The sequence below is a fragment of the Sminthopsis crassicaudata genome, chromosome 2, assembly GCF_048593235.1.
Source record: "Sminthopsis crassicaudata isolate SCR6 chromosome 2, ASM4859323v1, whole genome shotgun sequence".
Taxonomy (NCBI): domain Eukaryota; kingdom Metazoa; phylum Chordata; class Mammalia; order Dasyuromorphia; family Dasyuridae; genus Sminthopsis; species Sminthopsis crassicaudata.
The window spans coordinates 292,648,147-292,663,470 of NC_133618.1; the positions used below are offsets into that span (position 1 = coordinate 292,648,147).

General features: G+C 33.1%; 1 protein-coding gene across 3 annotated transcripts in view; it reads left to right on the forward strand.

Moving 5' to 3' along the window:
- The window catches only part of RPS6KA5 (ribosomal protein S6 kinase A5), a 203,126-nt gene that overhangs the window by 128,014 nt on the left and 59,788 nt on the right, over window positions 1-15,324 (forward strand). For 2 of the 3 annotated variants that reach the window (XM_074289727.1, XM_074289728.1), the window contains 2 exons: window positions 1,414-1,497; window positions 13,099-13,202. In XM_074289727.1, coding sequence (XP_074145828.1) covers window positions 1,414-1,497; window positions 13,099-13,202 — 188 coding nt within the window. Of the gene's footprint in view, window positions 1-1,413; window positions 1,498-13,098; window positions 13,203-15,324 lie in introns of those variants that run through there. The other variant, XM_074289730.1, reaches the window with a different exon arrangement.

A 15,324-nucleotide genomic window follows, 5' to 3' on the forward strand; every position in this document is an offset into this window, starting at 1 on the left:
GGTTATACATGTTCCTGGCCAGAAGCTTTGGTCAGAAGCTTATAGAGAGAGCTACAGTCTCTTGTGTTTTATTTTTGTGCTCAGATGACCAGAGAGCTATATCAGTGCCCCCAATTTTTTTCTCCTGAACCAATTAAAATCTCAAGGACAGTTTCAATATCTTCTAAGCAAAAACTAGCCTTCCTCCATGGAGCAGGGCCTTAAGGTGTCAGTACCACTGCAGATTAATATAAAGAAAAATTCCCTAACCATTAGAGCCTTTAAAAAGTTGAAAAAGTTATCTCAAGTACATTTTTAATTACTCTAACAAAGAGAATTTTAGTCCATTCCTTCTGACCCAAGATCCCTCTGTTAGATGTATATCCCAAGGAAATCAAAGGTAGAATAAAGATCCTACATACATTAATATAATTATAGCAACACTTTTTTACAGTGACAAGGAACAGTTAATATGTAGATATTCAGTTTTGGAAATGGTTAAAAAATTGTGCAACATGAATGTAAGGAAATTATGAAAATGAGAAATATAGAGAATGATAGTTGATAGAATTAATAGTTGATGGAACTAAGGGCCAAAGAGGTAGAATGACCATCTTGAATTCACATATACTACAAGGCAAGATTTGGACCAAAAGGAATGTTGTTCCGCGACATGTTGTGTGACCAAAAGTCTAATACTCTTCATAGCAGCACATCATTCCTAGACATTGTCTAGACTCCTAGAAGTATTTATTTTGAATGTATTTTTATATGTGCATATTATATATAGATATATATGTATATCTATATATAGATAAATCCATTGTAATTTATATTTTATATCTATAGACCTATAGATATATTTAATGATATTTACAAACATATACTAAATTGTTTTCCACACTAGATTGCAAACTTTTAAAATAGGCATTGATTGATTTTTTTGTGTGTGTCAGGGTCCAACAGTACCCGACACAGAGGAAGTGCTTAATAAATACTTATTCATTGGTTGATTGATAAGAAGATTCTTGAAAAAAAAATCCAGTTCCAAAGAAATGAGTAGGTATGGAATTTCAAAGATTTGGAGTGACATTTTTTGAGAGCAGAGGGAACTTTCTTGGTGCTCTTCCTTCTACCATATGTACCAGAGATGTCCAACAGATAATCCCCAATACTTTTTACTAAACTAGGTTAAAATATATACTAAAATAAATAAAAACACAATAAAACATAGATAGTGTATTATATGGTTTTTCTAAGTTAATATTCAGCTGAAGGGTAAGTATAGTTTAGTGGCCTCATTTCTATTTGAATTTGACACCTCTGATGTAGATAATTACCTTTTTCATCTAAGTATAAGCATGGTCCTAACCATTTCATGTTGTATTTTTTATTGTATTTTGTTGGAATATAATGAAATGACTTTTTTTTCAGACTGAAAGAGCATATTCCTTTTGTGGAACTATAGAATACATGGCACCTGATATTGTCAGAGGAGGAGATGCAGGACACGATAAGGTATTCTTTATTTTTACTTTCCTTTTATTTTTCTTTATATACAGATTTAATTATAAAAGTTTTAGCTACTTAAATTGTCTCTCTGACAGTTATTTCATCTTGTTCATTTACCTATATTGACATTCTTATCTTTGATACCTTTCTTTACTCAGTATGCCAGAAGACTAGGTAGTGCAATAGATAAGAGTGCCTGTCCAAAAGCCAAGAACATCTGAGTTCTAATCAGCCTCAAATTATACTATATATGTGACTGTGGGCAAATCACTGAACCTCTTTACCTCAGTTTCCTCATCTGTAAAATGGGTATTACAGTAGTAACAACAATTCCAGGATAATTGTGAAGATAAAGTGAGTTTAATAATTATAATTATATATTATATCCAATTGTTGTAATATATTATATATTATGTGATTATTCTATATTATATATACATTACATACATAATGTAATCATAAATAATTATAAAGTCCTTAGCATAGTCTGGCACTTAGCTATTGTTATCATCATCTGATTATTTTTTTTCTCTATTGAGAAATATTTTAATAAAACAGTGAATCCCCATTCTCTTAGGAAGGAAGGTTGTCCCAACTTATAGTGCAAATGTTGCATTGGGTGTTAAAGAAGTCCTTTGGATGAACCAAATCAGTTCCATTTGTATAATAATGAAGAGAACCAGCTACATCCAGTGAAAGAACTATGGGAAATGAGTATGAACCACAACATAGCATTCCTACTCCCACTTGCATTTTTGATTTCCTTCTCAGGTTACCCCTACCTTATTTCTAAGTCTGATTTTTCCTGTGCAGCAAAATAACTGTTATCATCATCATTATTAACATTATTTAGTGTTTTGTTGGATGAATGTGCCATGTATATCAACTTGTAATTCAATGATATTAGGCATTTCATATTATAAATTACCTCTGAAAACCACTATGTCGTGTGGGTATGTTGGAGCCTGCTCATACTGAGTTGAGACAGCTGATTGTTAAAATTTCAATGTGCGCATTTATACCTTAGAAATAGGTAAATGCTACAAATCAGGGATTGATTTATTTCTTTATTGTCTACATTTAGAAATTATGGAGAAAAATTTAAGGGAGGAGATTAAATTTAAACATGTATTGTGCATACTTTTTTTCAGAGACCTAATTGTTAAATTATCTGTATTCCTTGCCTGTATTTTCCCAATGTTATGTCATTATAATTTTGCTATCTTTCAAATCTTTTATTGATTATAATCTGAAAAGTAGCACATAGAAATTATTATTATGTATTTACAAGAGCTTTTTAAGCCTGTATTATAAATTTTTATGGGATCCCTGTGTACATGAAAAAAATGTTCTTTATCTGATCATTCTCTTTAGTTCTCTCCAGAGATCTTATAATTTCAGGTTGTGGATTTTGTTAATGTTTAGGCTTATTGCTTAATTTAAAATCTTTTTTTTAATTTAAATTTTTTTTTAAAAGATTTTATATAAAGGCAATTTTTAAGATTCATTTTTAAAAAAAATTTTTGAATTCTGAATTCTCACTCCTTCCCTCCCTGAGATGGCAAGTAATTTGATACAGGTTATACATGTGCAGTAATGCAAAATGAAGTATTTGTGGGGAAAAAAAAACATACCAAAAAGATTCCCAAGAAAAATAAAGTTAAAAAAAGGTTGTCTTAATCTGCATTCAGATTCTATCAGTTCTTTTTCTTTGGGTTTAAAGACATTATTCATTATAAGTCCTTGGAATTATCTTGAATCGTTGTTTTGTTGAAAAGAGCTAAGTCATTCACAGTTGATCATTATTACCGTATTGCTGTTTCTGTACACTATTCTGGTTCTGCTCATTTTACTTTGCAACAGTTTATGTAAATCTTTCTAGGCTTTTTAAAAAAGCATACTGTTCAATATTTCTTATAGCACAATAGTATTTCTTCACAATCATATGCTATAGTCTGTTCAATCATTCCCTAATTGATGGATATCCCTTCAGTTTTCAATTCTTAGACACCACAAAAGAAACTGCTATAATTTTCTATATGTGTTCTTTTTCCTTGTTAAAACATTTCTGTGGGATACATAATTATAGTATTGCTTGATCAAAAATATGCATGGTTTTATAAATACATAATTCTAAAATTGATTTTAGAATGGCTGAATTAGTTCACAACTCTACAGCAGAGCATTAGTGTCCCAATTTTCTTATTTTCCTTTTCTGTCATATTAGCCAATTTGATAAGCGTGAGATGGACCTCAGAGTTATTTTAATTTGCATTTATCTAATGATTAATGATTTAAAGCATTTTTCATATAACTATATATATCTTTAATCTCTTCATCTGAGAACTGCCTCTTTCTATCTTTTGACCATTTATCAACTGGAGAATGACATGTAGTATTATAATTTTGATTCTGTTCTCTCCATATTTGAAAAATGAAGATTTTTTATCAAGGAAAATTGCTATAGATTTTTTTCCAGTTTTTGGACACTAATACATGGCTGGTAGAGTTGTAAAATGATCCAGCTTTCTGGAGAATAATCTAGAACTTTGCCCAAAGGACTATCAAACTGTACAAAGCCTTTGATCTAACAGTATCACTACTGGGTTTGTTTCCCAAAGAGATCATAAAGGAGGGAAAGGGACTGATATATGCAAAATTGTTTGTAGCAGCTCTTTTTGTAATGACAAGGAACTGGAAATTGAATGAATGCCCATAAGTTGGAGAATGGATTTATAAGCTATGGTATATGGTATATGGTATATGGTATATGGTATATGGTATATGGATGTAATGTGGATATTATTATTCTATAAGAAATGATGAGCAGGCTGATTTCAGAAAAGCCTGAAAAGACCTACATGAACTGATGCTGCAATGAAGTAAGCAGAACCAAGAGAACATTATACATAGTAGTAGCAAGATTATGTGATGGTCAGCTGTGATAGACTTGGCTCTTCTTAGCAATGCAGTGATTAGAGATAATTCCAATAGACTTGGGATTGAAAATGCCCTCTGCATCCAGAGAGAGAACTATTGAGACTTATTGGGGATCAAAGCATTAGTATTTTTACCTTTTTCATTTGCTTTTTCTTTCTTGTGTTTTTATCTTTTAGTCTGACTTTTCTTGCACAACATGACAAATATGGAAATATGTTTAAAAGGATTGTGTGTATCTATATATGTGAAGTCCAGATTAATTCACTAGAGGCCTCAGAATCAGCTCAAATCAGAATAAGCAAAAGTCCTTGGTCTTTAGGGGAAGAAGTGAAGGGAATGGAGAAAACTGCCACAAACTCTCCAACCTCCCTTCTCGTTGTCCTCCTCCAAAGTGACTCTGGCTTGTCTTACTCCACCCCCTAATCCTTTCTATGATTATCTGTATACACCAAAAGATTGAGCCAGCACGGAATAGTAAGAAGGGCCATTTTCCAAGCATATGCTAATAAAGTATTGTCCAATGTGTAATTAGCCTTAAGTGCTCCGTTGTCTGATTCCAGTGCACCTATTCAGAGTTTCAGCCCTTTACACATACACACACATACACACACACACACACACACAATCTATATTGGATTGCTAGTATTTTGCTATTGAAAAAAGAAAAAAAAAATCAGTTTTGCTTATTTTTTATTTTTCTCTTCATTCTATTTTTCACCCATTTATCTTTCTCTCTCTTTCTTTTTCCATCTTGTCCTTCCTCCAAAGTGTTTTGCTTCTGATCACCACCTCCCCCAGTCCTCCCTCTCTTTTATCAGCCCTACCCTTTTCTTATTTCTTATATACTCTGTCCTGTTTCCCTGTAGGGTAATATAGATTTCCAAATTTGAGTGTGCATGTTATCTATGAAGGTCCAGGCTAGCTCCTCTGAAGGGCTCAGACTAAGTCCTTGTCAGCATAGGCAAAAGCCTTTGCCCCACATTGGGCGCCAAAATGTAAAGTTCTGATTGTCTCTCAATTATAATCCTTCTCTGGGAGGAGATCTCTTTTCTGTAAAATCTTTTCCTCTGTGAGCAGGTTTCTTGGGAAACTTCTGGAGTCTCCAGCCAGAGCGAAGGTAGAATCTTGAATCCTCTTCTTCCTGAATCTTGGCTCTGAATCTCCTTGAGCTTCCTTGAAGTTCTCCCAGGAAGTCTTGTTCTTCTCTCAGTCTAGACTCTCCTTCCAGACCGCTGTCTAAACTCAATCTCCCAGTCTAGACTGCTCTCCAGGCTCAATGATGCCTCTTTTATCCTCGAAAAGAGTGGAATTGTGAGAACTCCCAGGCGCTTGTGGGAACTCTTTCAAACAATGAACTCGCTCCTTTTAAAGGTTGTGTAAACTCCTTTTCAGAACTCCTTTTAAAGGTGTAAACTCTTTAAATGTGTAAACTCCTTTTCAGAAGTCTAAAGGTGTAAACTCCTAAAGGTGTGAACTCTGAGCTAGAGAATTGTTTAGACAATCTGAGTTATCACTTTGCAATCCTAACAATTATCCCTTTATAAGCCAGTTCTGATGAGAGTAAGGTTGAAACAGTATTTCCTACCCTCCCATCTTCTTCTCCATTGTAAAAACTCTTTTGCTTCTCTTTTATGTGAGATGATTTACCCCACTCTTATTTCTCCTCTCCCCCTTCTCTCAATATGTCCTTCTTCTTACCCCATAATTTTATTTATTTTTTAGGTATTATTCCATCATGGCCAATTCACACTAATGATCTTTACATATACTCCTTCTAACTACCCTTATAATGATAAAGTTCTTAGGAGTTACAAGTATCAACTTCCCATGTAGGAATGCAAACAATTTAACCTAATTGAATCTCTTAAGATTTTTCTATTCTATTTACCTTTTTAATGCTTCTCTTGACTCTTGTATTTGAAAGTCACAATTTCTGTTCATCTATGGTCTTTCCATCAGAAATGCTTGAAATATCTCTTTGATTTAATATCCATTTTTTTCTCCTGAAAGATTATCTCAGTTTTAATGGGTGGGTGCTTTTTGGTTTTAATTCTAGCCCCTTTGCCTTCCAGAATATCATATCTTAAGTTCTCTGATTTTTTAATATAAGTAACAGCTAAATTTTGTATTAACTTGATTGTGGTTCCACAATATTTGAATTGTTTCTTTCTGACTACTTGGAATACTTTTTTTCTTGACCTTGTTGCGCAGGAGTTTTGTAACGACCGTGTTAGTACCCTGGATGTCTTAGAATCAGCCGGAATCAGGATAAGCAAAAGTCTTTATTCTTGGTCTTTTGGGGTCGCCATCAGGGGATTAGATATAGGAATCTCCACACCTCCTTTCTCTCCACTGCCAAATAATGATCCCAAATTGTCCTACTCCACCCTCTTATGTCTCCTTTCATTCACTGTTAACACCCACAGATGGACCCAGCACAGGATGGTGGGACAGGTCATTCTCCAAACATATGCTAATAGAATATTGTCCAATTGATAATTAGCCTCAAGTGCTTGGACTCAGTGCAACTCAGATTTTCAGCCCTTTACAGAGTTTGGTTATAGTATTTCTGGGAGTTTTCATTTTGGGATCTTTTTCCAAAGCTGATTGGTAGATTTTTTCCATTTCTATTTTACCCTCTTACTGTAAAATATCAGGGCAGTTTTCCTGAATAGTACCTTCAAAAATGATGTCTAGGCTCCTTTTTTGATCATAGCTTTTAGATAGCAATTCTTTTATTTTTTCCCCCCTGAGGCTGGGGTTAAGTGACTAGCCCAGGGTCACACAGCTAGGAAGTGTTAAGTGTCTGAGACCATATTTGAACTCAGGTACTCCTGAATTCAGGGCTGGTACTCTATCCACTGCGCCACCTAGCTGCCCCTTAGCAATTCTTAAATTAACTCTCTCAGAGCTGTTTTCAAAGGCAATTGTTTTTCCAATGACATATTTCACATTTTCTTCAATTTTTTTATCTTTGTTTTTTTTTTTTATTTCTTTATATCTTATGGAGTCATTACCTTCCAGGTGCCCAATTCTGATTTTTAAAGATTGTATTTTTCAGTAAGCTTTTGTACTTGCTTTTTCATTTGGCCAGTTCTGTTTTTTAAGGAATTCTTTTCTTCAGTCTATTTTTGTACTTTTTTTTCATGTGGCTAATTCTGTTTTTTAAAGAGTTCTTCTCTTCAGAACCGTATATGGGCAATACAACGGAGTGCTGCACTGAGTGCCAGCAAAGGGACCCCTGTAATATCCTTCTGACCAGTTGTCTAACCACTTTATCATTTATGAGATGAGAGTTCTGGAAGATAACGCTATTTATTCAGTTGAACTGTGCTCCACTCTTACTCTAGTGAGAAAGATCTTTTCTGCCAACTTTCTATGTTGTCTTTGGATGGAAAAATTGTTTCATTCTATTCTTTTGTTGTTGGTTCTGCCACTTCAAAATTTGCTTTGAGACGATTATTTTAAAGTTGTTTGAAGTGAAATATTGGAGAACTCAGGTGAGTCTTAGCCTTTACTCCACTTCCATCTTGACTCCACTTCTGTTTAATTTTTGTTTGAATTAACACATTTTTATGCAACTTTATTAATATTATAGATTTTTGTATTTCCTTGTATTGTCTTGTCAATTTTTCTTTTAAGAATTTAACTCATGCTATTTATTTTAAAAAGTTAAATTCATATTCAGTATTCTACTAAGTAGTGAAATCATACTCATTTGTTCCATAGTTTAATATCTTAGGAATGAATAAAATTTAAAAATCAGCTAATCTAATCCCTTATTTTACCGATAATGAAATTTAAGCCCACGAAGATAACATGATTAACTGGAGAAGAAGGGATCTGCTTGTGTAAGGAACAACAAAATTCCAGAAACTTAGCTCTTTGACCCTCTGAGCCTAAGACCAAAATGGATAACAGTTATAACTTTAGTCCTGAATTATCTTCAGAGGAATAAACCAGGGCAGTCAACCAAGATGAAGAAGGAATCAGAAGATCAGTAGCTTTGAACCTGCAGAACCTTCCAAGGACTTATATTGAATGAGTCCTACAGCAGTCACAAAAGCTCAATCCACAGATCCAAACTGGGTGAGGGACTTGAAGTCCAAAGCAGCAGGACATAAAAAATAGAATCTCAGGCCAGACATTGCTTCTTCTTCCCCCACAAGTGAGCAGAGTCCCCCCACAGTAGTAAGTCCAAAATAAAAAAATAGACTGTAATGAGCAAACAAACAAGCAAACAAGAACCCAACTTGTAACAGGGATGCTCAGGATACAGACATGTTTGACAGTGATATGAAAACACCTACACACAAAGCCTTAGAAGAAAAATGAAGATTGGACATATGCCCAACAAGAATTCTCAGAAGAGTTTAAGAGATTTTGTTAAGAGAACAAAAAAGAAAAAAGATTTAAAAATTAAATAAGAGTGGTAGAGAAAAAATTGGGAAAATAAATGAGAACTCCTAGCTTCTTTAGGTGAGATGAGAAGCCAAAAGGTCTTTGACCTTGCTGCTTTTATCTTTCATCTCCTGATGGACCCAACATATCTCCTAAGGAAATGTATCAAGAGCTAGACCAGTCCTGAAGAGACTTACATGAACTGATGCTGAGTAAAATGAGAAGAACCAGGAGATCATTGTATACTTCAACAACAATACTATATGATGATCAATTCTGATGGATGTGGCCATCTTCAACAATGAGATGAACCAAATCAGTTCCAATAGAGCAGTAATGAACTGAACCAGCTCCACCAGTGAAAGAACTCTGGGAAATGACTATGAACCATTACATAGAATTCCCAATCCCTCTATTTTTGTCCACCTGCATTTTGGATTTCCTTCACAGGCTAATTGTACACTATTTCAAAGTCCGATTCTTTTTGTACAGCAAAACAACTGTTTGGACATGTATACATATATTGTACTTAATTTATACTTTAACATATTTAACATGTATTGGTCAACCTGCCATCTGGGGGGGGGGGGGCGAAGGAAGGAGGGGAAAATTAGAACAAAAGGTTTGGCAATTATCAATATTGTAAAATTACCCATGCATATATCTGGTAAGTAAAAACTATTAAAATTAAAAAAAAAAAGAGCTAGGCCAGGAGTTTTTCCATCTTCTCCAAAAGACTTCTCCTCTACAAGGAATCTACCACTTATGCTACTATATCCTTGGTAGCCTCTTCAAGTGAGAAATTGTGCCAAAAATTCCTTTAATCTTACTGCCTTGTGCCTTCCTTCTTTTACTGAGCACATACTTCATGTCCCCTGGGGAAAGGCACAAGGGACAGTCTTCCCCTACTACTAAGCAATAACTTCAGTCTGTACCAGGACCAGGTAATTTCTATTTCCTGCTGCCAGCTTGATTTCCCAATTAGGATGTTGAGAACCTGTAATGCAAAGAGGAGCAACCTATCCTTTGATCTCAGGCTGTGTTTATGCTTGGAGGAAAGAGGAAGAGGATTGTGGGGATAAGGATCCTCTTTTTCCTATGTAGATTCAACTTTTATCTCTTTCTTGTGTTCTTTTCCTATATAATCTCCACCCACCTAGGGAGGAATGAAGCAGGGCCTCTCCAAATGACCATCTGACTGACTGTGACACCTACTATTTCATTTTATACTTTCCTTCAGATCAATATCTTTTTTTTAATTATAGCTTTTTATTTACAAGATATATGCATAGGTAATTTTTCAGCATTTACCATTGCAAAACCTTTTGTTCCAATTTTTCCCCTCCTTCCCCCCACCCCTTCCCCCACATGGCCAATACATGTTAAATATGTTAAATTATAAGTTAAATACAATATATACATGTCCCCTTCAAATCAATTTCCAACATTTTTTAGGAAGAATGGTTTTCATGATAAACATTTTCATACCTGGTCATACCTTTCAGATCTCAGCAATTTTGAACCCTGGTAAACCATCACACAAACCCCATTCCTAATCCTGCATCACCTAGTTCCTTAGTATCACCTCTCTCAGTCCTCCCACCCTGAGGTTTTTCAGCCACAATCATCCAGCCCTTCCATTGTACCTAGAATGTCTGTTCCATGGGCAACAAACTTCTGTTCATTCTAAACTTTTTCCTCCTCCACTCCTTTTATGTACAAGATATTACTAAAACCTTTCTTTCCTGAGATGAAACACATTCCTGATCATCCTTTCCAGGATTAGCTGCACCTTCACTCATTTTCCTCAATTCACTAGTCAAGGAGATACAATACTCCTTACCTCCTGTTTCCACTTTCAGATTTTCTTCTTACCTCCATCACTCAGTAATTTCTCTTCCTTTGGGGTTCATGGCTACTAATATCTACTCAATAAAAATAAATAAAAATATAACAGAACAAAAGTAATATTATTAATATGTGGTTTTCTATGTCAGCATATAGTCCTAAAAGAATCCTTAAGTTGTTTTATGGCCCATTTCTATTTGAGTTTGATATCATTGCTGTAAAGGTTATCATCAGAAATATAACACTGGAAAAAAAGGTGAGCCAATCATTTAACCAGAGTGAGGAATAACTAATAACGCACACGCATCTTTGGTATCCAAGCAATATTAAGAAGACTAAAGAAAGCCACCTCCTCCACCCCCAATATGTTTAGTAGATGATTTACAGAACAATTAAGACAAAAATCACACAAGATGAGAAAGCATTAAATGGATTGCTTTTGGTTTTATTATAGGTAGTCTCCCCATTAATTAGATTATTAATTCATGGAAATATGAAAATTAAAATTCACAATCCTGTGAAGTACAATCCCTGTTTATTTAGATGAGGAAACTGATGTTTACCTATGTTCACATAACTATAGTAGATATAATTTATTAGATATGAGTCAGAACATTTACCCAGGTCTCTTTCCATGTCTTGTACTCTTTACCTCAAATTACAATGAAGGCCCATAATTTTTGAAATTGCTCAGTTAATTTCACTATTTTTGTGTGCCTTTTTGTATTAAAATTGAGGACTTGGGTTCTACATGAAATTATGAGAAGTTAAAAATTTCAAAAATTACTACTCAAGGACTAAAAAAGCAATTTAACTAAAAAATTATGTATTCTAACCTGTTGTTTCTGCTTATGTAATCCAACCTTTTTTTTAAATTAAGAAGCTAAGGATCATATTGGTGAAATGATATTTTTATTCCCTTAATAGGTTTTTCTCCCAATTCAATTCAGTTCAATAAACATTTCTTGAGTACCTGTCATGGTTTTTATGAAAGGTATTTTTACTCATTTACAATTATCTTTCAAACATCAATATTTCTAGTTTTTGCATTTTATTTCTTCTAAATATATTTTGTTTTGTATGTGATATTGTCATATACTTAAAAGTAATTATATTTAGGAAATTTATATTTAGGAGCATGCTGAAAATGAAAACTTTTATTTTGTGTCACTAGTTGATCATGACTATAAATTCTTCAAAGTCATGAATCCCAGAATTAACTGGGGAGACCAAATGAAATTATTAATTTTATGATAGTTTTTAATTTTTCCAAATGCATGAAGAAATAGTTTTCAACATTCACCTTTGCAAAACCTTGTTCTCCAAATTTTTCTCCCTCCCCTAGACAGCAAGCAATCCAATATAGGTTAAACATGTGCAATTCTAAACTTATTTCCATATTAATCATGCTGAACAAGAAAAATCAGACCAAAAGGGGAAAAAACCCACAAGCAAACCAACAACTATGACCAAAAAGAAAAAAAAAAGGTGAAAATACAATACTTTGATGCACATTGAATCTCCATAGTTCTCTTTCTGGCTGTGGATGGCTCTTTCCATCACAAGTCTATTGAAATTACCTTGAATCACCTCATTGTTGAAAAAAACTAAGTCTAGGGGCAGCTATGTGGTGCATTGGATAGAGCACCATCCCTGAAGTCAGGAGGACCTGAGTTCAAATCTGGTCTCAGACCTTCCTAGCTGTGTGACCCTGAGCAAGTCACTTAGCCCTCAGCAAAGAAAAATGAAAGAAAGAAAAGAGCCAAGTAGTGCATCACAGCTGATCATCACATAATTTTATTATTGCTGTATACATTTGGTTCTACTCACTTCACTTGTAGCATCAGTTCATGCAAGTCTTTCCAGGCTTTTCTGAAATTAGTCTGTTCATCATTTCTTACAGAATAATAATATTCTATCGCTTGCAAATGCCATAACTTATTCAGTTATTCCCCAACTAATGGACATCTACTCAATTTTCAGTTCCTTGCCATTACAAAAAGGGCTGTTACAAACATTTTGCACATGTGGGTCCTTTCCTTTTTTTATGATCTCTTTGGAATGCAAAATCAGTAGAGACGCTGCTGGATCAAAGGATATGCAGTTTGATAGCTCTTTAGGCATAGTTTCAAATTGATCTCAAACTGAAGTTATTAATTTAATTATATTATTACTTTTTCCACTTTTCACTTTATGTGAAAAACAGATTACCTTAGTAGTTGTCTTCTCATTTTTTGTGCATTTGATAATTTAATCTTCTTTAATTTTTGCCCACATGTGGACATATATGTGTATGTAGAAATAGTGCAAAACTTTGGGTTAAAATATTTGCTATTTTAATTTTCTTTATAGAAATGATTGTCCTTTTTAATCTTATTTTTAATAATTCTACAAAATGCAATGATTATTATTTTATAGGCAGTGGACTGGTGGAGTTTAGGCGTTCTTATGTATGAGTTACTTACTGGAGCATCTCCATTTACTGTTGATGGAGAGAAAAATTCCCAAGCTGAAATATCTAGGTAAGTATAATAAAATAAATGTATTGTTTTTCATTGAAACTGATTAAAGTGCCACAGGAAGCAAATTAAAACATAAATCATTTCAAATTTGTTGGAAAAGCTTGTTTGGGGAATTTCCATATAGTTAGTACCATTGTATTCAGAAAGAAATATGTGATTTTTATTTATGAATACTGACTAGTAAAAATTTCAGATTGATTTATAAGAAATAAACAGAAACAAATTTTATACAAATCTAAATTTTATTCTTGGATAAAATTTACACAACTGTTTCTTAATTATCAAACAGTTTTATTATTAATTATGCTGAAACAGATTTTAAGGTTGTATGGAGGTAAATAAATGAAAATTACAACATTGTCAGATGCAAAGAAACTGCATCATAAATGATTCCCTTTTTTAAAAAAAGTTTGGATATGATCTTATTTTTACATTAATTATACTGCTAGAAATCACAGGTATTAAATCTTAATTACAGAATTTAACACTAACTCATTAGATAATTAAGTTACTATTTTAGAGTAAAGTTTTCTCATTTTAAAAGGTTGTGCTGTTTTACATTAATTAAATTATGTAAGAAAACCAAAGATTTGTTTAAATTTAATATGAATAGTTTTTAAAAATTATTTTATACCACGTTACCTTAAAATAATACCCAATTTTTTTGGTTTTCGTAACTGAATATTTTTTATTACTTTTGTAATGGCGTAACTTGTAAAAAACTAATAAACTTTAAAAAAATAGTGGATGTGCATTGTTAATACCAAATATAGAACTTACAACTCAGACTAATTCCATCATATTGTTAAATGTTTTGAGGACTTAGATTTTTTATCTTTGAACTAATTTTTTATTTCATTTGTATAAGAAAATTCTGATGAGAAATGTGATTTATCATATTAATCAGCAATTGTTTTGCAGTTTCTAGTCTTGAAGAACTTTCCAGGCATTGCAAATTTGAATGATTTGCTTTATAGGTCACAGAAAAGAGTTAACTGCAGGTCTTCCTGACTCTGAGACCAGCTAATAATAGATAATTAAATGTATATATTTTTAAAAATATAACTATACAAACACTAGAAGAAATAAAAATAAAATGAAAGTCATCTTTGAGCTTGGTTTAATGTTTGCTATAGATTGATCAATTGATTCTGAAATTTCCTAAATCAATTTTCCTTGTAAAAAGTATCTCAAATATACTTCAGAGTCTGTAAAGAGAATCACAAATTTATATTTAAGATATAGCTGACTGAGCTGAATATGGGTTATACCTTTCGAAAAAGATACATGTATGGGAGTGTGTATAAACACTAACATAAGACTGATAACTGGTGTTATTTTTCAGACTATATACTGTTGTTTCTTTCAGAGAAGTATAATGTTAGGGATGGCCTATATTCAGACTAAATTTATAAATGGCATTATATGATTGAGAATATGGAAAAGTAAATTTTAAATGCCATTTATAATGAAAATTATTCTTACTGAAAAGTAAGAATACATGGTCACTATCCAGAAGAAGCTTGAGATTGTTGAATTATTAATTGATATGTCTTTTTGTAAACACTGGGTACATGACAAAGGCACAAGCATGGTATATGGATGAGAAATGTAACACATATAGTTTGGTTGAATATACAAGGTCTTAACCCAATCTATTCAAACTCTGCATATTTATTCACCTAAAATCAGGAAAGAATAAGCACAAGAGACAAAATAACAAAAAAGATGAATTCATGCACACATGCTAGCCAGATGGGAGATAAGGCCCAATGTCCATCACTGACCAAGATACCACAGACATTTCTTCTTCCTCACTCATAAGCTTCAATGAGAATGAGAGTTAGTCTAAAAGTTTTATACACACACTTGTTTACATTTCAATAGCCAAATAAAAGGCATAATCAGATAATAAACTGCTAAAAAATTGAAAATGCCACCATATTATTTGAAATAGGGGGGAAAGGACCTTCTATTACATATGTCTGGAAGCAATCTTTGAGCTTTTAAATGTTGTAGAACTAAGCAGTACTTATAATGAATACTCCAACTATGGAATAAGAGTTCTAAAAGATACACAGTGGAATGGATAAGAAGAGACAAAAAAAGTTGAATGAGAATG